The 23,691-nt window shown below is 43.8% G+C and overlaps 2 protein-coding genes across 5 annotated transcripts; one reads left to right on the plus strand and one right to left on the minus strand.

The window, feature by feature from the left end:
• Positions 1 to 747: 747 nt before the first annotated feature.
• Positions 748 to 20,181, minus strand: LOC118397542 (E3 ubiquitin-protein ligase TRIM35-like). 3 transcript variants are annotated; one of them, XM_035792424.2, is made up of 6 exons: positions 19,120 to 20,181; positions 18,810 to 18,905; positions 18,524 to 18,631; positions 17,948 to 17,970; positions 17,745 to 17,863; positions 748 to 1,262 (listed from the first exon to the last, which is right to left on the minus strand). In XM_035792424.2, the coding sequence occupies exons 1-6, from the start codon at positions 19,348 to 19,350 to the stop codon at positions 1,258 to 1,260; spliced, it is 582 nt and encodes a 193-aa protein (XP_035648317.1). In that variant the 5' UTR covers positions 19,351 to 20,181; the 3' UTR covers positions 748 to 1,257. The 3 variants fall into 3 exon arrangements, with proteins under 3 accessions (XP_035648317.1, XP_035648315.1, XP_035648316.1); XM_035792422.2 differs by lacking the exon at positions 748 to 1,262 and adding an exon at positions 16,828 to 17,532 and having other exon boundaries at positions 19,120 to 20,151; XM_035792423.2 differs by lacking the exon at positions 748 to 1,262 and having other exon boundaries at positions 17,398 to 17,863; positions 19,120 to 20,180.
• LOC118397541 (FMR1-interacting protein NUFIP2-like) lies at positions 7,759 to 13,462 on the plus strand. Of its 2 annotated transcripts, none has more exons than XM_035792421.2 (4): positions 7,759 to 8,092; positions 9,422 to 11,061; positions 11,209 to 11,241; positions 11,360 to 13,462. In XM_035792421.2, the coding sequence occupies exons 2-4, from the start codon at positions 9,480 to 9,482 to the stop codon at positions 11,413 to 11,415; spliced, it is 1,671 nt and encodes a 556-aa protein (XP_035648314.1). In that variant the 5' UTR covers positions 7,759 to 8,092; positions 9,422 to 9,479; the 3' UTR covers positions 11,416 to 13,462. The 2 variants fall into 2 exon arrangements, with proteins under 2 accessions (XP_035648314.1, XP_035648313.1); XM_035792420.2 differs by having other exon boundaries at positions 7,762 to 8,063.
• Positions 20,182 to 23,691: the final 3,510 nt, after the last annotated feature.

Genomic DNA, 23,691 nt, shown 5'->3' on the forward strand with positions numbered 1-23,691 from the left:
ATAGTGGGATGGCATGCTATATTCTTTTGAGATGCAGAAATGTTGAGGCCACGATAGATCACAGTAGATAGCTTGAGCTTCCTAAATAAATATGAAAAAAAACATCCATAATTTGTGCAATGTGCATGAAGTAAAGATTAGTATTTACAATAAGAACAGTATCATCTGCTTAGGGCCTTTAAAGGGACAGTCATTTAAAAAATTATAATATTTAAAACTTTTATCCCTTTTTCTCCCCAATTGGTAGTTACAGTCTTGTCCCATCGCTGCAACTCCCCTACGGACTCGGGAGAGGCGAAGGTGAAGAGCCATGCGTCCTCCGAAACACAACCCTGCCACGCCGCACTGCTTCTTGACACACTGCTCGCTTAACACGGAAGACAGCCGTACTAACGTGTCGGAGGAAACACCATCCAGCTAACACAGACAATTGTGCGCTGCCTCATGGGTCTCCCGGTCACGGCTAGCTGTGACACAGCCTGGCGTCGAACCTGGGGCTGTAGTGACGCCTCAAGCACTGCGATGCAGTGCCTTAGACCGCTGCACCACTCGGAGAGGCTTAAAGGGACAGTCTTAACAACAATTTGTGTGAGTGTTGAATTCAGAGAGAATTCACATTTTGTATGCATTTCAAAGGTATGGGTGAATTAAAATGTTTTAAAACAGACTCCTGTGAGAAAAAGAAGGATAGAATTTCTTGCAAAATTAAACTTTAAAGAATTTACATATAAAATGCAGATTATGAGCATGAATGGTTTGCATATTATCACCAAACTCATTTGACTAACAAATCACCCACAGACATTATTTTATATTGACATCAACAAGCACAAGCACACACATACACACACACACACAGTGTGAGTTAATTGTCTCAGACTTATGCAAAATATTTAATTTGTGGATATAATAATAACTAACATAACAACATTGAGAGCATTCTAAAACATTGGTCTTTAGTAATTATCATAAAAGTGGGATGTGCAAGTTGGATAGCCTACATTTATATGCTCCCACTCAAGGACATGCTCACACAATATAAACCAACATGCTCGATTTAATCACCAGACTTTGACCTAAGTCACCTCGAGAATATCTTAAAGCACAGCTGAGGGCAGGGCCTTTTCCTGTGCAGAGCCCCTTCATCATGGAACAGCTTGCCAGTCCATTCCCTGGTTTCAGACAGTCTCCTTTTGTAAATCCAGATAAATCATGTTGCGCTATGGGTAGTGTATAGGTTCATCTCCCAATTTCTTGTCACCCTATAACCACAGATTGAACATTGAGACAGATATTTCACCGTATGTATAAATGTAATGCATTCGCTTGGTGTTTCCAGGAGGAAGCCCAGTGGCTGGGAGTGGGAGAAGATCGAATGAGATGGATTTTGGCCGACATTCTGCTAATTTTCCCATCGCTTAAACATTTGATCTCAATATTGTTTTCTTCTCCCAAAACTGCAATATGTTACAAACAGAGTGGACTAAGTTTTGTAGACTTTACCCTTTGCCAAAGTTTCAGAAAATTGCATTGTTTAGGAGTGCAAAGGCGAATTGAGTTATTGCACATGAGCACTTCACGGAGGAGGCGTTCCTTAATTAACGGAAATATGCAAATGCATGCTAGACCGTGCCAATAGGACATTGCTGGCTCCTGCTTGCCTCTGCCCAACTCCTTGCTTGTTCTGCCCACTATGACTCATTTGTTCCTATTTGAAATGACAGTCTGTGGTCTACCTTGGTTAAGTTATACAAATCTTTACTATAGCTCCCTGTTTTTGAAAGATGGTGGCAGCTTGACACTATTCTGTTGTTTCAGTGACTTTTCCCCCACCTACCGGTAGCTTAGATCTATTACATTATCCTAGGTACGTAATATCCAGAGAATCCACTTACCACATTTGCTCTCCTCCACTCTTCTCAATACTGAGGTGAGAAGTGGGATAGTGTCTGAGGCTGTCAAAAGTGTATCCTGGAAAGACTTGTCAGATTGAAGCTCGGAAACTATGGCAAATTTGTACCAGGTGGCATGCTCCATGTGTTAGCATTAGCGACACAAGAAAAACCTAGCAACTTCGTGGAGAGGACAGTAGCAGGGATCCGAGTTTGAGTCCCAATTCACTACATTTGTGTCTGAAGTGGGATGGATGGCACGCCAGTGATGCCATAGTTCCATTAGATGCCTACTGGGACAACATTTAGGTAGCTCTAAAGTACCAGTATCTATAGTACTTTATTTGTTCTGATTGAGGTCCCTGGGACAAAAGCAACACATAGCAAACACCAGTGGTGGCATTAGACCTGTGTAGTTGAAGAGGATGGATGAAATAATTGAATTTGACTACAATAAAATGGAGATAACCTCAATGGCGCTACCAATGCTGTCACCATAAAGGCACAGATACAAAGATGAGTCCTGTAACTCTATGCTTTCTGCTCATCATCTGAATCATACATGTAGCCCACTATAGCAAAGATGTCTCTTCCCACAGTAGGCCTATTTGAGTTTTCAATCATTTGATTGGATGGGAAAGATGTCAATTGCTATTGTAAGAGAGCCGATTGGTAACCTGTTCACTGTCTAGTCATATGTTGTTTTTTTTTCACCAATAAACTCAAAGATGGTTTACAAATTCTGTGGTCTCTTCCTCTCTGGTGAAGTAAATGGAGCTAGCGGACTAAGGTAAATACCTGTCCTTAAATATAGGGGGTGCTGTTGACACCACAGTACCCCATTGTACACTAAGATCCTAAAGCTGATTGGGGTGTGTTTGGGTTGGGGCACTACAGGGCGTATGTTACGCAGCTCACTTGGCAGCCATGTCCCAGCAATTATGCACCCTATAGGCAATATCGAATGTGCAAAAATAACTTAAGAAATAGGTCAACTTACCTGAGATTCTCACATGGCCCTTACATTGTATTACTGGGCTATATCAGCCAATATGCTAGATGTAGTTTGAAGAGAGCAGAGCTGGAGAGACTTCTTATAGCCGACCATTTAGGAGTGGGAAGATTCCCAGCACGGTCAGACAGCCAGGGAAGACCAGTCTACGGAGCTCAGGTGAAGTGTTCAGGATATTTGTGAATGATACAAAGCTCCATCTTGAATTGATGGGTAGACCTACCGTAGCTACATGACAGCAGTTTAAGCTTAAAGCTACAGTTTGGGATCTGGGAATAATGGTCATTTCAATTATTGAACCATTGATTCTATTATTGATCATGTATAAATGTACACCAAGGTTATTCTTTGTCATGCCTAATTTTAGGAGGATCGGATAGTGACAAGGGTCTCAGCAGGGTCAGGCAAGACCAGTCTGTAACAGAGGTGAGGTGATTTTTTGCAGATACAACACTCTATTCCCTTTGTCCAGCAAACACTGGACAAGCCAGATGCTATTTTAAGACAGTCTGACAAAACTCCAAAGTCGATTTACGCTATTGATGATAATCAATGGATACAGATATGTTAGAATGCTCAGTCATGTTCATATAATCTCACACATAAATAACTGCAGTTTAAGACCATCCATAGAACGTACTAAGCTTAGCAAAAAAAGAAACGTCCCTTTTTCAGGACCCTGTCGTTTAAAGATAATTCGTAAAAATCCAAATAACTTCACAGATCGTCATTGTAAAGGGTTTAAACACAATGAATGAACCTGCACCAGCAGAACGGTCATTAAGACACTAACAGCTTACAGACGGTAGGCAATTAAGGACACAGTTATGCAAATTTAGGACACTAAAGAGGCCTTTCTACTGACTCTGAAAAACACCATAAGAAATCTGCATGAACGTGCCTTAGGCATTCTGCAAGGAGCCAAGAGGACTGAAGATGTGGTAAGGGCAATAAATTGCAAGGTCTGTGCTGTGAGACACCTAAGATAGCTCTACAGGAAGACAAGACGGACAGCTGATTGTCCTCGCAGTGGCAGACCACGTGTAACAACACCTGCACAGGATCGGTACATCCGAACATCACACCTGCAGGACAGGTACAGGATGGCAACAACAACTGCCCAAGTTACACCAGGAACGTACAATCCCTCCATCAGTGCTCAGACTGTCCGCAATAGACTGAGAGAGGCTGGACTGAGGTAAGGCAGGTCCTCACCAGAGATCACCGGCAACAACGTCGCCTATGGGCACAAACCCACCATCACTGGACCAGACAGGACTGGCAAAAAGTGCTCTTCTTTGACGAGTCTCGGTCTTGTCTCACCAGGGGTGATGGTCGGATTCGCGTTTATCGTCGAAGGAATGAGCGTTACACCGAGGCTGGAGCGGGATCGATTTGGAGGTGGAGGGTCCGTCATGGTCTGGGTTGGTGTGTCACAGCATCATCGGACTGAGCTTGTTGTCATTGCAGGCAAGCTCAACGCTGTACGTTACAGGGAAGACATCCTCCTCCCTCATGTGGTACCCTTCCTGCAGGCTCATCCTGACATGACCCTCCAGCATGACAATGCCACCAGCCATACTGCTCATTCAGTTTGTGATTTCCTGCAAGACAGGAATGTCAGTGTTCTGCCATGGCCAGCAAAGAACCCGGATCTCAATCCCATTGAGCATGTCTGGGACCTGTTGGATCGGAGGGTGAAGGCTACGGCCATTCCCCCCAGAAATGTCCGGGAACTTGCAGGTGCCTTGGTGGAAGAGTGGGGTAACATCTCCCAGCAGGAACTGGCATATCTGGTGCAGTCCATGAGGAGGAGATGCACTGCAGTACTTAATGCAGCTGGTGGCCACACCAGATACTGACCTTTACTTTTGATTTTGACCCCCCCTTTGTTCAGGGACACATTATTCCAGTTATGTTAGTCGCATGTCTGTGGAACTTGTTCAGTTTATGTCTCAGTTGTTGAATCTTGTTATGTTCATACAAATATTTACACATGTTAAGTTCACTGAAAATAAACGCAGTTGACAGTGAGAGGACATTTCTTTTTTTGCTGAGTTTATATTCCAGTGAAACTGAATGTCATTCACTCGGAAATGTTATTATTCTGTTGGAAGTGTAAAGCACAAAAGGGGACATATTTGCATATGTTGTGGTCTTGTGAAGGCTGGCTGAATTCTGGCAAAGAGTAAGTTCTTTTATCTCAGCATGTCTAAATATTCTCTCTTCTCCCTGTTTTTGCTTGTTTGGAAATGTTGATACTGGAGACTGTTATCAGAAGAAACTGTGTAACTTAGCATTTATAGTGGCTGATAAATGCATTGCCATTCATTGGTTATCCTCCCACAATGTATGTAATACATGTCAAGCTATGTACATTATCACTAGATTTGTTTTAAGATTAAGGGTATGCTGTGCAACTTTCATAAGGTCTGGATGCCTTATATTTACATTTACATTTAAGTCATTTAGCAGACGCTCTTATCCAGAGCGACTTACAAATTGGTGCATTCACCTTATGACATCCAGTGGAACAGCCACTTTACAATAGTGCATCTAAATATTTTAAGGGGGGTGAGAAGGATTACTTTATCCTATCCTAGGTATTCCTTAAAGAGGTGGGGTTTCAGGTGTCTCCGGAAGGTGGTGATGGAATATAGTACGAGAAAAGGAGTCTGTATTGAAATTTCCCAGGTCAGGGGAGATCAAGGGAGATACACTACCGTTCAAATGTTTGGGGTCATTTAGAAATGTCCTTGTTTTCCATGAAAACATACATGAAATGAGTTGCAAAATAAGTAGGAAATATAGTCAAGACATTGACAAGGTTATAAATAATTATTTTACATTTAAATAGTAATTGTGTCCTTCACACTTTTCTTTCGTCAAAGAATCCTCCATTTGCAGCAATTGCAGCCTTGCAGACCTTTGGCATTCTAGTTGTCAATTTGTTGAGGTAATCTGAAGAGATTTCACCCCATGCTTCCTGAAGCACCTCCCACAAGTTGAATTGGCTTAATGGGCACTTCTTAAGTCCCATACAGTCAAGCTGCACCCACAACAGCTCAATAGGGTGACTGTGCTGGCCACTCCATTATAGACAGAATACCAGAATTCTTCCCTAAATAGTTCTTGCATAGTTTGGAGCTGTGCTTTGGGTCATTGTCCTGTTGTAGGAGGAAATTGGCTCCAATTAAGCGCCGTCCACAAGGTATGGCATGGCATTGCAAAATGGCGTGATATCCTTCCTTCTTCAAGATCCCTTTTACCCTTCACAAATATCCCACTTTACAACCACCAAAGCACCCCCGAACCATCATATTGGTTTCTTGGTTCCTCAAATGATTGCCTCGCCTGGTTCACCAACTACTTCTCTGATAGAGTTCAGTGTGTCAAATCGAAGGGTCTGCTGTCCGGACCCCTGGCAGTCTCTATGGGGGTACCACAGAGTTCAATTCTTGGACCGAATCTCTTCTCTGTATAAATCAATGATGTCGCTCTTGCTGCTGGTGAGTCTCTGATCCACCTCTACGCAGACGACATCATTCTGTATACTTCTGGCCCTTCTTTGGACACTGTGTTAACAACCCTCCAGGCAAGCTTCAATGCCATTACAACTCTCCTTCCGTGGCCTCCAATTGCTCTTAAATACAAGTAAAACTAAATGCATGCTCTTCAACCGATCACTGCCTGCACCTGTCCGCCTGTCCAACATCACTACTCTGGACGGTTCTGACTTACAATATGTGGAAAACTACAAATACCTAGGTGTCTGGTTAGACTGTAAACTCTCCTTCCAGTCCCACATCAAACATCTCCAATCCAAAGTAAAATCTAGAATTGGCTTCCTATTTCGCAACAAAGCATCCTTCACTCATGCTGCCAAACATACCCTTGTAAAACTGACCATCCTACCAATCCTCGACTTCGGCGATGTCATTTACAAAATAGCCTCCAATACCCTACTCAACAAATTGGATACAGTCTATCACAGTGCAATCCGTTTTGTCACCAAAGCCCCATATACTACCCACCATTGCGACCAGACGCCGGTCCTGGGGGTCTGCTGTCCCGTGTGGTCACTCTGGCCTTGGCCTAACACACCTGAAACCAATAATGAATGTTTCACCAAGATCCTAAAGCTGAGTGGGGTGTTTGGGTTGGGGCACTACAGGGCCATGGACCACTAGGGGCAGGGCAGGGTGACCCAGCTATACTGTGTACAAGTAAAAAATATCTCTACAGTACTATTGGTCATATGATATGAATTATATGGAGGGTGTACTATTTCTGTGTGTTTTCATTAAACTTTTGTTTCCCATACCTTGGGAAGGAACTTGTGTTGTGAGAGAGTTCAGTTATTGACTAAACTGGTGGGGGTTCGGTCGTGTAGGTGGCTCGGATTGGCTGGGCGGTCTGGCTGAAATTTGATATATTTATAATATATCTTGTTGTTCTTTATAATGTTGAAATAATGGTTCCAACCCCAATATCACACACTCACAAACTGAAATTATACCTACTGAAGTCACACTTGTGTACATTGTACAATCAATGAGTGATTGAGAGAGCATCAACTATTACATGCATTTATTTGTCCGTGTCCACTGTATACATGAATCGCAGCAAAGTTGGTTCCTGTTTCAGTCACGTTCGCGTGGGTCAAACAAAAACATCCTAATGATTGAATGGCAATGGAGCCTCCCACAATGCAGGCAATGGCTGTAGAATTAAGTTGGTAAAGAGAAACTGTAAAAACTTGCAGTCAAAACTCAATGTTTTTTTACAACAAAATTTTTGTTTAAAAAAATGTATGCGCAAGCCGGACAATTGTTAAACCCCATAATGCAACACACTGAAAGGTCACCGACTTGATACAAATGATCCGCTTGTACACGCCCAAACGTAGCTCAGAAATGAAGTCATGGGCGTTGATTGGGAATGTTTTGGCTATGCTACTGGCTAGCTTGCTAGTTTAACAGGGGAGGCAGCCTTCGTGGATTTGCATTTAATTTGCACTTCAATGGAGGACCGGACCGATGGATGGTTATCTGAGGGATGTTTGAAGCATGTAGACGAGAGTCACCCCGGTCCACCGAACCCATGGGTAGAAAATGATCAACAGCATCAGTACGAGGAAGCGCAGACGGAGAAAACGGGTCCGAATGTCCCTCCATAATCTACTACAGTACTGTAGCAACAAACTTTTGAGCCGTCACTAGCCAGCTTGCAGCTAGCTAACTACACAGCTAGCTATTATATAAAACATGAGCTAGCCCGTTGGCTAATTAGTTTTTTTTTTATAGAACGTTGTTAGTGAGTGTTTAGTTAGTTATCTAGATTGGTACGGTTAACTAAATTAGTGAACGTTGGCTAGCTAACGACAGTTCGCTGGACATTGACCTTGTGCACCGTCTTATAACCGGACAGCTAACGTAGTTAACTAGCTAACGTTAGTTGGCAGCCAGAAATGATTTAAGAAATGTGCCAGCGAACAAATCCGATGTAATTACGTGATACTAACGTTAGTCAGCTGAGTGTCACTTTTGCTAATGTTAGCCTTTGCTAATGTAGATAATGCGTTATCTAACGTCATTGCAACACGAACCGGCTTCTCTGGAATGTTCCGTTAACATTTGCTAATTAAGTAACATGGGCTATTATCATTAGCTAGCTACGGTAAACAGTAACTTTTTCCTACGTTTATGTAATTGTAAGAGTTATGGTCTGAGTGTTGGCATCAATGGTAAATGTGTTTGATCAGCTGTTTTTCAAGTCTATCGTAGCTAGCTAATAGCTATCGTTATTTTGGGGCCTGTTGCTCTTGTCACTTGATCTTCTCTGGCATCATTGGCACAGCTAGTAGATCCGACCACACTTGCTTACAGCTGTACTATGTCTATGGTCGGACATTCCTATGTATATTAAGACTCCAAGGAGCCGCTGAAAATATAGCTCAGAAAACGTACCTCAATCCAGGGATGATAAATGCATTGTACTCAGAATTGTCCCATTATCCCAACTGTTCCACGAGAAGATTGAATGACTGCTACTAAACTAGCTGTTGTTCAATCTTCTTGGTGTAGCAGTTGGGATAATGGGACTTTGGCATACAAAGCATTTTTCATCCTTAGATTGAGGTAAGTTTTCCTAATATACAGAGGAATGCTGTCTGACCCTAGTGCCACTGTAAGCAAGATCAGATCTGCTGGCTAGTATTGGCAATGACATGTATCAAGTCATGTGAGCGGGCTTGACTTTCTTTCAAATGTATTCATGTTTAAAATAAATAAAAAAATACTCATTCATTAACACTTTCAATATCAGATTTTGAATTGTTTGCAGGAAATGTGGCATCAGTTTACCCATACGACTTCATTGGATAGCCTGTATTGTTATGGACATAGACAAAACATGCGTATTCTTTTGGGTGAAGATAGTTTAACAAATGTAGGTCTACTCTATGCAAGTACAGTATATTTGATTGTTATTGTGTATTTTCTTGTCATGTCATCAGGTAATGGAAAAATAAATGGAAGCCCAGTGGAGAGAGAACACCCCTTCTGTTCCTGTGGATGCCCTTCATTACTCAAGCAGCAAACAACTTGAAACCCAAACCTCCCTGGAAGCTCCTCGCCACTCACACAAAAGGCAGTAGCAATAACCATTTTAAGAACAGTATGAATTGCAAAAATGACACTCCTTCAGAGTTGAAAACACGTGATGGCAAGAGCGAGTCCATTGCTTTAACAAATGGCGTTGTGCTCCTCAATCCTGACCTGTATGCTAACGGCTACCCCAGCATGCCTGGACCAAACAGTGGTGGCAGTGGTTCTGAGAGTGGATACATCACTCCCAAGAAACGCTGGGCTCAGCGGAGTGCAATGGCAGAGGAGAGTGTGACTGCTTGGCAGGAGAAGGCTACGCTTCAGGCAGTTATGGTCACTAACAAACATGACACGGAGCCTCACACTCCAGAGGCTGCCGATACAGCAGCAGGCACACAGTCTCCCATTTCCATCACAAGTGTCCCACCTGTGGCTCAGGTTGGTGAACTACACTGTAACAACTCTGACGCCAAGGCTGTTGCAGGCTCTGTTAAAAAGCTGGAAGACAGACTAAGCAAAGCTAAGCTTACCTCCACAAAAAATGATTCATGGACCCTCTTTAAACCACCCCCTGTCTTTCCTGTGGACAATAGTAGTGCCAAAACAGTGCCCAAGGTCAGTTATGCAAGTAAAGTGAAAGAGAATCTAAACAAAGCAGGTGACACCTCCCCTCCCCAGTCCCAGGTGCCCACCAGACTCTCCCAAGTCCCCATGTCTGCTGTCAAAACCATCACCTCCCCTAGCTTCACCAATGGACTCTTATCTGGAGAGGGGAATAGCTGCCCCCTCCCTACGCCACTTTTCAGCACTACTGTTTGCACTGGAGCAATGCATGTCTCCCTTCCCCGCAAGTGGGAGAACGAATCATCCTTGTCCAGCAACGGCACTAATATGTCGGGCACCACCTCCGTTACTACCAGAGAACTGAGAGAGCCCAGTCTCCTTGTTTACCCCCTGGCCACTTCAAATATGCAACCAGCCCTCCCCAGCGCCCACCAAGTGGACTCACCTGCCTCTAAGACAAGTCCCAAAGCTCTGGTGGACATTTTCCAGAACCAGTGGGGGCTGTCGTTCATCAACGAGCCCAGTGCAGGGCCCGAGGTGTGGCCGGCAGTGGGGAAGCCAGCCTTGAAAGGCCAGATCGTGGAGATCACCTTTCAGGGACGTGGCCCTACAGCTTTGCCTCTGCAGGTCTCTGCCACCTCCTCTCTGAGACCTGACAAGCCCTTCTTCCCAAGAGCTTACAAGCAGGACAAACAAACTATGTCCCAAGTCCATAGCAGTGTTGGGAAATCAGACCCTCACTTGGCTCCTGGCCCTGATGCTGCGCTGGGAGGCCAAGCCCCTGGCACAGACACTCTGATTGGTGAGGCTGGGAGTAGATGTGCCGTAGTGTCCTCTTCTAAGGACCCTGGTGCTGAGTTGCCTCTTGCCTCCCCTGCTCATCCTGTGTCTGCTCTGGTGAAGGAGCACAGCCACCACAAGGGCTGTGACTCAAGATCTTGGGGGGCGTTCGATCTAAAAGCTGCTGTTATCTATCACACTAAAGGTAGGTAGCTGTTGCCTCTGATCATTCAAAGTTAAAAAATTGTCCTGCTATGGCTGGTCCTTAGAACAGAAAGAGAATGGTGCATGTATAACTACTGTATTATCAATCTCTCACACTGTACTAAACATTGTTTTTCTATTTTTACAGAGATTGAATATATTCAGAATTTACAAAAACAAGGTAAGCTTGTAATTCCTGCTGTATGATTGTGGAGAGATTTTCAAGAACCCGAAAAGCCTTATTGGTATAGTATGTCTGAGCTAAGCAAATCTGACGTGTCCTACTTCCCTCCGTCTAGATTCAAAAGGAGTTGTGTTCTATGAGCAGTCCAAGGATGGGCCTGTTAAGTCATGACTGAGTGCTACGCCCTCTCCTGGCCGCTGCCTCATGAATTGGTTCCCTCTCCTTTCTGAGACTCATGTGCAGGACTAACTTGATGTGAGCAGCTTGTGCTGTAGAGAGAGAGGGGGGTCTGGCACAGTATAGTAGCGACAGAGACTACAATGAGCCTCTTACAGGGATGCTGTCATTCGGGAGATTACAGGTTGGTTGAACAGTGGGGGAACAAAACTGTTTGACAGGAAACTTGTTAGCAGGAGTGACTCATACATTTCGCCCTCAATTCCCATGTTCAGAGAGGCTTGTTGAGGACATTAAGTGACGTGGGATGCTCAGACAGTCAATCACCACCTCGGCAATCCCGCCACATCTTTGGAATCACAGGATACTCTCAGCCTGTCTTGGAAGATGAAACATTTAGATTTCTTTAGGAATTCAAAATGTGCATATTTGACCTTTTTAAGTTATCACAGGTGTGTGATTTTGAATTCAGACTGAATTAAATGGGAAAGGTTTGAACGTTTTAGAATGGTTGCCTTCTAGATGTGTAAACCGTGTGCTGCAAGGTCAAAACAAGTTGGGGGTTTCTGCTTGTATTCTAGGTTAAATGCAAGCAACCAAATATCACGGGGAAGGCTTTTGTAAGCCCCTGCAAAACGTATATATTTTTGGGACTTTTGGTTCACATGTTATTTTTCCCTTTTAACATAATTACACTAATTTGAAATCCCAGGTCATTGGGTGGGTAGATGGAACTTGTTCAAATTATGAGAATATGCATCCCTCTCCCATTGAGGCCTAGGTCTGTACTGGCTCAATGTTCTGTTTAAATTCTTTGGGCTCTGTTAATACCGGACTGTTTTTTGGGATGTTTTTCTCAGGATGTGTGGTGGTGGTTACCAACACTGTGCAGAGGCTATACTTTTTCATTTTTATATTTTCTGTTAATCATCCAGTTTATAAATCCAGGTTATGCTTAACATGCTACATCTATGTACCATCGCAATGCTCCAACGAGTGCCCCATATTTGTGTACATTTTCTTTTAACATTTAGTTTTTGAAGTTCTAGGGAGTCTTTCTCATTGGATTTTGCACAGGATTGGCACTTAGGCAGTGACCACTGTAGGAACTCTCAAGAGATTCATACAGGGCAGTATTTTAACCAGAACTATGCAAATGTTCGTGTTGCAAATCTCCTATTGACATCAATGCAGGATTTAGCGTACATTTAGGACCAATTTCTCAAGTCTGTTTCACCTTCAGAGGAGAAGTGTTAGTATTTCTTATTCATAGGGACAGGAACAGTCCTTTCTGAGACTGTTAGTTGAGGAGTTTTCCCTCCCGAGTCCCCATACGTGAATTTAATCAGCCTACATTATGATAATCACCACTTTAAATGTAGATTTATCGATTTAATTAGTCAAATTTAGTTAACTAAATTAAATCTGTATACCAGCCAACTCTTTGGCCCCTAACAATTACAGCACCTTTAAGTACGACAGTCTGTTAAATGTAATACAGTTATTGACAAAGTTTTGTCCATGTTAATAATCAACCATGCCAAACTAAGCCAGAGTACATCTTTGAACAGTCTGTCTATCCTTGGGTTTTAAATTAGATCTTTACTTACTCTTAATTTCACTTCTGGGGATTGTCAGGCTGCGATCAGTTTGAGAATTATAACTAACTTTCTTTAGGTTGGTTTCTCAGACTGGGTCACGCTTTTTAGGTCAGTGTTTTAATTGTCAGGGTTAATGTGAAAATATAAGTCAGTATTTGACTGAATGGTTAATTTATGGCATCTTAATTCTTTTAGTTTGTGTCCCTCTAAATCGCAATTCAAATATTAGAAAGAAATGTAATAGCTCTGACGTTTGCATTTGGTACTAAAATGATACTACAGTACAGTGTATTTAGAAGTTGTGCCATGTTGTCGACTGTTCATACTGTCATGTATTAAGTTACGTTAATTGTTGCTCAATTTTCTTTTCCTGCTGTAGTTATGCTAAGGATTAACAAGTTGTCAGTTTCTAAATCTATTAAAAATGTGATTAGCTGAAACTTCCTGTATTCTTGTTATTTTAAATGACTTACGGCTACACACAAGTCTATTTACAATAACTACCCTTTAAATGAAATCAGTCCCATTCATTTCCATACATTAGTTGTTTTTCCTCGTCTCAAGATCTGAGGTTTGAATGGATTAAGAGAGACTCGCACAAAGCCAGGAAGGTATAGAGCAGGGGTATTCAACTCTTACCAACTCTGGACCTTGAAGCCAGTTCCACAGCAGTTTCACCAGTGGAACTGGTGTTGAGGTTTAGAGTTGAGTGGTATAGAGTAATACTAGTGGACCTAAATGTTTCTAAACATGTTGTGCATGTTCCACTACAGTGGTTAGACAAGGCTGTTTGAGTCATAGCTCAACACCCCCCTTTACCAATGGCACGAGTGTGTCAGTGAGAAAGAGGACAGACATCTGAAAATGGAGGTACTTTAAGAGACCAGTTCTGTTCTCTTGCTGTCGGTGCATCCTGTTAGATGTGATGTTTGGAGACTAACATACTGGAAATTGTGAAACTTAACAGGAGATCAATAAGGGAAACACAATTTGTTTCACATTGTATTAATAAAACCTAGTTGACATTTGTATGCAGTTAGACATGTTTTTAGTAAGGAAGTAAAATATAGTTTACTGATAATGAAGATCAACGTCACAGATGCGACTGACCAGACAGAGCAAGAATACAGATTTACCATACACACAGCATTCTGACAATAGAAAAACATCCACAGCAATCAAAATGCTTTTACTGGATCAATCAATACAAAATATCAACATTAGGCTACATAAAGAGTGATACATGAACAATTTGATTGGTTCACCTGTTGACCTGTTGTTCACCTTTCAAGCTTAACATCCTTATCATTTATCGCCCTCCAGGTCCCCTCGGAGAGTTCATCAATGAGCTTGATGCCTTGATAAGCTCCTTTCCTGAGGACGGCTCACCTCTCACAGTTCTGGGCGACTTTAACCTCCCCACGTCTACCTTTGACTCATTCCTCTCTGCCTCCTTCTTTCCACTCCTCTCCTCTTTTGACCTCACCCTCTCACCTTCCCCCTACTCACAAGGCAGGCAATACGCTCGACCTCATCTTTACTAGATGCTGTTCTTCCACTAACCTCATTGCAACTCCCCTCCAAGTCTCCGACCACTACCTTGTATCCTTTTCCCTCTCGCTTTCATCCAACACTTCCCACACTGCCCCTACTCGGATGGTATCGCGCCGTCCCAACCTTCGCTCTCTCTCCCCCGCTACTCTCTCCTCTTCCATCCTATCATCTCTTCCCTCTGCTCAAACCTTCTCCAACCTATCTCCTGATTCTGCCTCCTCAACCCTCCTCTCCTCCCTTTCTGCATCCTTTGACTCTCTATGTCCCCTATCTTCCAGGCCGGCTCGGTCCTCCCCTCCCGCTCCGTGGCTCGACGACTCATTGCGAGCTCACAGAACAGGGCTCCGGGCAGCCGAGCGGAAATGGAGGAAAACTCGCCTCCCTGCGGACCTGGCATCCTTTCGCTCCCTCCTCTCTACATTTTCCTCCTCTGTCTCTGCTGCTAAAGCCACTTTCTACCACTCTAAATTCCAAGCATCTGCCTCTAACCCTAGGAAGCTCTTTGCCACCTTCTCCTCCCTCCTGAATCCTCCTCCTCCCTCTCTGCAGATGACTTCGTCAACCATTTTGAAAAGAAGGTCGACGACATCCGATCCTCGTTTGCTAAGTCAAACGACACCGCTGGTTCTGCTCACACTGCCCTACCCTGTGCTCTGACCTCTTTCTCCCTCTCTCTCCAGATGAAATCTCGCGTCTTGTGACGGCCGGCCGCCCAACAACCTGCCCGCTCGACCCTATCCCCTCCTCTCTTCTCCAGACCATTTCTGGAGACCTTCTCCCTTACCTCACCTCGCTCATCAACTCATCCCTGACCGCTGGCTACGTCCCTTCCGTCTTCAAGAGAGCGAGAGTTGCACCCCTTCTGAAAAAACCTACACTCGATCCCTCCGATGTCAACAACTACAGACCAGTATCCCTTCTTTCTTTTCTCTCAAACTCTTGAACGTGCCGTCCTTGGCCAGCTCTCCCGCTATCTCTCTCAGAATGACCTTCTTGATCCAAATCAGTCAGGTTTCAAGACTAGTTATTCAACTGAGACTGCTCTTCTCTGTATCACGGAGGCGCTCCGCACTGCTAAAGCTAACTCTCTCTCCTCTGCTCTCATCCTTCTAGACCTATCGGCTGCCTTCGATACTGTGAACCATCAGATCCTCCTCTCCACCCTCTCCGAGTTGGGCATCTCCGGCGCGGCCCACGCTTGGATTGCGTCCTACCTGACAGGTCGCTCCTACCAGGTGGCGTGGCGAGAATCTGTCTCCTCACCACGCGCTCTCACCACTGGTGTCCCCCAGGGCTCTGTTCTAGGCCCTCTCCTATTCTCGCTATACACCAAGTCACTTGGCTCTGTCATAACCTCACATGGTCTCTCCTATCATTGCTATGCAGACGACACACAATTAATCTTCTCCTTTCCCCCTTCTGATGACCAGGTGGCGAATCGCATCTCTGCATGTCTGGCAGACATATCAGTGTGGATGACGGATCACCACCTCAAGCTGAACCTCGGCAAGACGGAGCTGCTCTTCCTCCCGGGAAGGACTGCCCGTTCCATGATCTCGCCATCACGGTTGACAACTCCATTGTGTCCTCCTCCCAGAGCGCTAAGAACCTTGGCGTGATCCTGGACAACACCCTGTCGTTCTCAACTAACATCAAGGCGGTGGCCCGTTCCTGTAGGTTCATGCTCTACAACATCCGCAGAGTACGACCCTGCCTCACACAGGAAGCGGCGCAGGTCCTAATCCAGGCACTTGTCATCTCCCGTCTGGATTACTGCAACTCGCTGTTGGCTGGGCTCCCTGCCTGTGCCATTAAACCCCTACAACTCATCCAGAACGCCGCAGCCCGTCTGGTGTTCAACCTTCCCAAGTTCTCTCACGTCACCCCGCTCCTCCGCTCTCTCCACTGGCTTCCAGTTGAAGCTCACATCCGCTACAAGACCATGGTGCTTGCCTACGGAGCTGTGAGGGGAACGGCACCTCAGTACCTCCAGGCTCTGATCAGGCCCTACACCCAAACAAGGGCACTGCGTTCATCCACCTCTGGCCTGCTCGCCTCCCTACCACTGAGGAAGTACAGTTCCCGCTCAGCCCAGTCAAAACTGTTCGCTGCTCTGGCTCCCCAATGGTGGAACAAACTCCCTCACGACGCCAGGACAGCGGAGTCAATCACCACCTTCCGGAGACACCTGAAACCCCACCTCTTTAAGGAATACCTAGGATAGGATAAAGTAATCCTTCTCACCCCCCTTAAAAGATTTAGATGCACTATTGTAAAGTGGCTGTTCCACTGGATGTCATAAGGTGAATGCACCAATTTGTAAGTCGCTCTGGATAAGAGCGTCTGCTAAATGACTTAAATGTAAAATGTAATGTAAATGACTGAGTAGAGTGCTAAGAAACAGTGTTGTGGCAGTTAAACTATATCAGTTTGTGCTGTATTTAACTGTTGTCACACTGGTCTTCACTGGTAAGATCCTCAATGTTTTATCATGATGAAATATAGGGTAGACTGTCTTTGTGAAGGTGTGTGTGATTGTGTGTGTTTTTATCAAGGTCAAAGAATGACAGCTTTCCCTTGGCCCAGTCCAGATGCACTCTAATCTTTTGGGGAAAGTGATCTACTGTCAGGCGATAGAGATTTGGCTGTGGGGACATTTCTAGGTATACATCACAAGTAGTCCAAACACCCCAGGATTCATTTGGCATACCGCTACAATCACTATGCATGCCAACAGGCCTAATAGTCACACCTACAGCCCAATAGTGACCATCCAAATTCTCAATATCCCAGCTGTGTGTTCCTGAGTTAAAACCCTCAGAGCCTAGAACACATCCATCAATCCTCTCTGGGTTGTCAGGAAGCTGTAGTGCTCTATCAGCATCCCTTAAACTGGTCAAGTCCTCAGACAGAATGAGACGTTTGCCTGCAGTATTGGGGTCCAGGATTACAGGAGCTGATGAGAAATTTTAACTCTGGAAATTACCCACAAGTTTAATTGAGAGACTAACATCTAAATATGAGCATTGCAATAGAAAGAATATTGTTTTTATTATTATTCAGAACACTATGTGGATTTCTTCTGATTTTGCCTTTTACAAATACTGTTCTAGGACTGAGAACAAGGCGCAGACTAAAACTTTTTTGTTGTTGCTGTAAAACACTCACTGTAATGAACAATCCCTTGCATCTTCACCCAGACTCTGAACTGCAGGTTGCCCAGGTGTTTGGTCACTTCTATCAGCGCTCCGGAAACCCTCTCTGCATCCGGCAGTGGGTGCTGGGCTCTGGAAGAACGTTTTAGTGTTCAATACTGCTCTGATGATAGGTTCTGAACCACAGAGAGGAGATACAGGATTAAGATTACTTACCTTTTCACAGAGGCCTTGTAGTTCTGAAGAGGAACAAGAAAGCAGGTGAGATGCAAATCAGTGTTATCAATAAAATAAACAGTAAATAATACTGTAGAGAACGGCAGGGCAGGGAAGCAAACAGGTCACCGGCGCGAAAGGCACCTATGCATTTCTACTTGGTAGGAATTGTAAATTGGCTCATATAGTGAGGATTGCTATATTGCCCCCTCCAAACAGGAAGGAACATTGCATTGACTACTTAGTCCCCTCACACTTTCTAGGCTGTGCATTCCCACTTCTGACACCAATGTAGTGAATGGGGGTACAGAGAAGTGAACCCGGGTCACTGACATGAGGCAAACACTCTACACATTGCACCAATAGGGTTAACCCACTTGGTGGGAATTGTAACGTGGCTCATATAGGCAGGATTGCTATAATATACAATATTGACTCATAAAATCAGCTGTTTTCCTGCAAGAATGAGACGTCTTCAACTCTCAGCTGTTGTTCGATGGCTTTGATTGTGTCTGAAAGTGATGATATTTTTCTGTTCATCTCTATCTTGTTCTTCATCCCGTGACTCTTCCGCACCTCTTCCATCCTCACTGCATCTATCCTGGCGGCCTCTTCCTCTCGCAGAAACTGGTACAGCTTTTTAAACTGCTCCGTAATCTGCCTTTCTGTGTACTGGGCTTGGATCTGGAGACAGTGACAGGAAAATCTAAGACATACTGTATCCCCCCACCGCTGACGGCATCCAATCAAAATGGCTTCACCTCAGTCTTCTGTTACAGTATGATGATGATCTAGAACTGAGTTGACAACAAACTAGCCAAAATGAGTACAATGTTGTTGCATCAATACTGAGATTTCATACCTTGATATGTTTTGCTGTTTTAGAACAGGTGAGTTTGATTTCATTAAGAAGCCTCAGTTTATCTTTTAGGGGGTTCAATATAGTCTTGAGTTTCACCTGAAATTAAACATGGGATTCACAAACGTGTTACTCTGAAATTGCTGTGTAGGAAAGACATTTGGTTAAGAGTAAAAAACAAAACAGATTTCACAAGCTGTATCTTAGCACCAACTATTGTAAAGTACCAGAAAATAGTGCTACATGTTACAAAATAATCCAAATAGAAACAACTACTACAAGGTATTTTTTTGCCACTACCAAATAATCCTACCTTTTGTTCCTGTACAGCTTCCTGTATGGGGATGCAGTCATGCTTTTTATGTTTCCTTGAATCACGACAAACCACACAAATGGGCTCTTGATCCTCCATACAGAAGAGCTTGAGTTTCTCACCATGCAGACTGCAGAGAACCTCAGACCCGTCTGAAACGGTCTGACTCCTTTCCTTTAAGACAGCTTCACACAGGTTCTTTAGAGCCCGGTTACAGAGTGGATTACCCATTGAAAATACTTCCCTACAAACGGGACATTCCTGAGATCCTCTCAGTCTCCAGTACTCCTGTAGACAGGCTTTACAGAAGCTGTGGCTACATGATAGCAGGACAGGATCACTGAAGATGTTTAAGCACGCAGGACAGGAGAGACCGTCGGGAGGCCATTTTCTCAGTCACACTCGTAATGCCCCACTGTTAGGAATCAGTTAACTTTCACTTTTAAAGACTCACCGTTGTTTGGTAGCAGGCATCTACTATAAGAATATAAACTAAAGGATGTCCTCATCTCCTCCAGTAAGTGATCTGAAAGGTCCTGTATAATGTACATTGCCCTTTGTTGTACAAAACAGGCAAATACATAGAGTTCTGTCAAAGAGTGCTGTGTTTACTTCCTGTAAAAAATACTTCCTGCATTCTGTATATTACATGTGTATGAGGGGAGGAGCTTCGCAGCTACACACACTTACGCAAAAGTCTGTACATAATATATCATAGCAAAGAAACTAATTTGTTAATGTTTCTTGCTTCAATTAGTGGAAGATGTTGAGGGTTTGTGTGTGAAGGCCTCAAGTTCCTTGTTTATTTCCAAGTTAACCACTGGAGGGCAGTCAAGGTTTCACAGAGCTTGTGTTTTGAAGACACACTGCCCTTTACAATGAATAATTGACCTTATAGCGCTTTTTGTGTACAATAACTTAATTAATTCAAATAATCTGGAAAGGAATCTATGAATGAAAATACAATTTTTTTTCTCTAGAGCAGATTTTTATTTTTGCATCATGTAATTTTAGCAATTTGATTGGAGGTTAGGTTGTTCAGAGGTCAATTGTTTTAATTGCAGGATGTCAACTACATCTATTGTCTCAGGGTTGACCCATTGTCTCCCTATTACCACCGTCAGAGGGACAGAGGGTCTTTGCCATGTTTCTGTGTGGGAAGAGGACATGGTCCTGGCCCTTTAACCTTGACCACCGTGTAAGTGTTTGAGGCCATAATGACTACTGTGTGTAATTATGGTGTGAGGCAGGCTGGCATGGGACTTCCAAAGCATCTCCCTACTCTTGTCATGTTGAGGGTGGAGGATTTGTGAAAATATCTATTTCATATTTATTTATGTTATCCTTTTTCCCAAATAGGCAGGTCTGTAATGCATGTAGAAGCAGTGTTAAGGTGTACATCTTTCATTCTCTGATCCACCTCTACGCAGATGACATCATTCTGTATACTTCTGGCCCTTCTTTGGACACTGTGTTAACAACCCTCCAGGCAAGCTTCAATGCCATACAACTCTCCTTCCGTGGCCTCCAATTGCTCTTAAATACAAGTAAAACTAAATGCATGCTCTTCAACCGATTGCTGCCTGCACCTGCCCGCCTGTCCAACATCACTACTCTGGACGGCTCTGACTTAGAATACGTGGACAACTACAAATACTTAGGTGTCTGGTTAGACTTAACTCTCCTTCCAGACCCATATCAAACATTTCCAATCCAAAGTTAAATCTAGAATTGGCTTCCTATTTCGCAACAAAGCATCCTTCACTTATGCTGCCAAACATACCCTTGTAAAACTGACCATCTTACCAATCCTCGACTTTGGTGATGTCATTTACAAAATAGCCTCCAATACCCTACTCAACAAATTGAATGCAGTCTATCACAGTGCAAACCGTTTTGTCACCAAAGCCCCAAATACTACCCACCATTGCGATCTGTACGCTCTCATTGGCTGGCCCTCGCTTCATACTCGTCGCCAAACCCACTGTCTCCATGTCATCTACAAGACCCTGCTAGGTAAAGTCCCCCCTTATCTCAGCTCGCTGGTCACCATAGCATCACCCACCTGTAGCACACGCTCCAGCAGGTATATCTCTCTAGTCACCCCCAAAACCAATTCTTTCTTTGGCCACCTCTCCTTCCAGTTCTCTGCTGCCAATGACTGGAACGAACTACAAAAGTCTCTGAAACTGGAAACACTTATCTCCCACACTAGGTTTAAGCACCAACTGTCAGAGCAGCTCACAGATTACTGCACCTGTACATAGCCCACCTATAATTTAGCCCAAACAACTACCTCTTTCCCTACTGTATTTATTTTATTTATTTTGCTCCTTTGCACCCCATTATTTTTATATCTACTTTGCACATTCTTCCACTGCAAATCTACCATTCCAGTGTTTTACTTGCTATATTGTATTTACTTTGCCACCATGGCCTTTTTTTTGCCTTTACCTCCCTTATCTCACCTCATTTGCTCACATCGTATATAGACTTGTTTATACTGTATTATTGACTGTATGTTTGTTTTACTTCATGTGTAACTCTGTGTCGTTGTATCTGTAAAACTGCTTTGCTTTATCTTGGCCAGGTCGCAATTGTAAATGAGAACTTGTTCTCAACTTGCCTACCTGGTTAAATAAAGGTGAAATAAATACATTAAATAAATAAATTTGAAGAAACAATAAAACAATAAATTATCATACCATTGTCATAACAATAATATTCATACATTATGAATATTTATCATACAGTAGATTAAGCTCTGAACACAGAACTGTCACTAAATGGTTGATCCTATTAATTGTGAACATGAATATTTGTGAGCCTTAATTGCCTCAACTTCTGATAAAATATAACTTGGTTTCTAACTTCCTCAGAGCCTCTATGCTCAAGGTGCTGTTTGATGGCCAGTGCCTTTACACATGGATAGGGGCAGAGAGGGTAAGATTCCTGCACCACTACAGGGATAAACTACAGGACTTGTCTTGTGATCAGATCAGAGCATCTTACTGTAGTCCCGACAAAGAAGCTTTTGCCATGGTGTCAGTGAAAGCATAACTTATCACTTATCAGGGTTCTAATATTGTCCTTGAGTGAAAAGCTGCAGGGTTTGAATTGTAGAGCGCTTGAATGAATAATGCTAGACCGAGGGATGTGCAATGCTAGAACATAGCTGATGTAGGCCAGTTTACCTTGAGCGTGGCACTTCACTTAGTACACCAGTGGGACGCTAGTGATTTAACTCTCCTTGTGTATTGATGACAGACTCTCATGTGTGGAAGATTTGTGTTATTAACAGGTCATATTTCACTGCTGGAATGCATGGCTTTCTCATTGAAAGCCCAGGCATAGTAGGCCGTCTCTGAAACAGTACACTGTAAAGGCAAATCATTTGTTCAATGTGAAGGCTTTGGCCAGCCAGGTATTACTTTAGTTATTGCATGTAACTGGAAGGTCCGGCATATTTGGAATGAGGAAAGGCTAATTTATCTAATATCTTTCTGATCTTTATCATTATCTTTGTTTGCAAGTGTTCTTTTCTTGGCAGATGGGGATGTTTGCTGCATATTCTCACCATGGAAAATAATCCAACAGAAATCCAACAATACAACTCACACAGTGATGACGACTTGGCTATGTATGTGCACAGACTGATGTGTCATCTAACTTGATGATAGGCAGACAGACAGTTTTAACGGGCACTCATGGCCCAATCCAAACTTCAGATCTGTGAGCGTTACAAATGTTCTCACAAATCTCCCATTGACACGGCTGGATTGAAGATGACAGGTGATTGATGCTGATGTACTGTAGATACTGCATTTACAGTAGTAGGTTCTAAACGGAGTACTTTGGGACTATCAATAATTTAATGTATACAATTGAATAGAATAATTGTAAAAAATGATGAAGCAAAGAGACCTGTTTATTGGTGTGTGTGTGTTTGTGGACTGCCCGTTCCATGATCTCGCCATCACGGTTGACAACTCCATTGTGTCCTCCTCCCAGAGCGCTAAGAACCTTGGCGTGATCCTGGACAACACCCTGTCGTTCTCAACTAACATCAAGGCGGTGGCCCGTTCCTGTAGGTTCATGCTCTACAACATCCGCAGAGTACGACCCTGCCTCACACAGGAAGCGGCGCAGGTCCTAATCCAGGCACTTGTCATCTCCCGTCTGGATTACTGCAACTCGCTTTTGGCTGGGCTCCCTGCCTGTGCCATTAAACCCCTACAACTCATCCAGAACGCCGCAGCCCGTCTGGTGTTCAACCTTCCCAAGTTCTCTCACGTCACCCCGCTCCTCCGCTCTCTCCACTGGCTTCCAGTTGAAGCTCGCATCCGCTACAAGACCATGTTGCTTGCCTACGGAGCTGTGAGGGGAACGGCACCTCAGTACCTCCAGGCTCTGATCAGGCCCTACACCCAAACAAGGGCACTGCGTTCATCCACCTCTGGCCTGCTCGCCTCCCTACCACTGAGGAAGTACAGTTCCCGCTCAGCCCAGTCAAAACTGTTCGCTGCTCTGGCTCCCCAATGGTGGAACAAACTCCCTCACGACGCCAGGACA

This window comes from Oncorhynchus keta, chromosome 18 (assembly GCF_023373465.1).
Source record: "Oncorhynchus keta strain PuntledgeMale-10-30-2019 chromosome 18, Oket_V2, whole genome shotgun sequence".
NCBI lineage: Eukaryota > Metazoa > Chordata > Actinopteri > Salmoniformes > Salmonidae > Oncorhynchus > Oncorhynchus keta.

Excerpts from the sequence above, each read along its gene's own strand:
- LOC118397541 (XM_035792421.2), top strand. The coding sequence starts at position 9,480 with ATGCCCTTCATTACTCAAGCAGCAAACAACTTGAAACCCAAACCTCCC. Across the intron at positions 11,062-11,208 it reads TGTTATCTATCACACTAAAG|AGATTGAATATATTCAGAAT; the intron begins GTAGGTAGCTGT and ends CTATTTTTACAG. Across the intron at positions 11,242-11,359 it reads TCAGAATTTACAAAAACAAG|ATTCAAAAGGAGTTGTGTTC; the intron begins GTAAGCTTGTAA and ends CCCTCCGTCTAG.
- LOC118397542 (XM_035792422.2), bottom strand. The coding sequence starts at position 19,350 with ATGGGTAATCCACTCTGTAACCGGGCTCTAAAGAACCTGTGTGAAGCT. Across the intron at positions 18,632-18,809 it reads AAACAGCAAAACATATCAAG|ATCCAAGCCCAGTACACAGA; the intron begins GTATGAAATCTC and ends CACTGTCTCCAG. Across the intron at positions 17,533-17,744 it reads GCAAGGGATTGTTCATTACA|CTCCTGTAATCCTGGACCCC; the intron begins GTGAGTGTTTTA and ends ATTTCTCATCAG.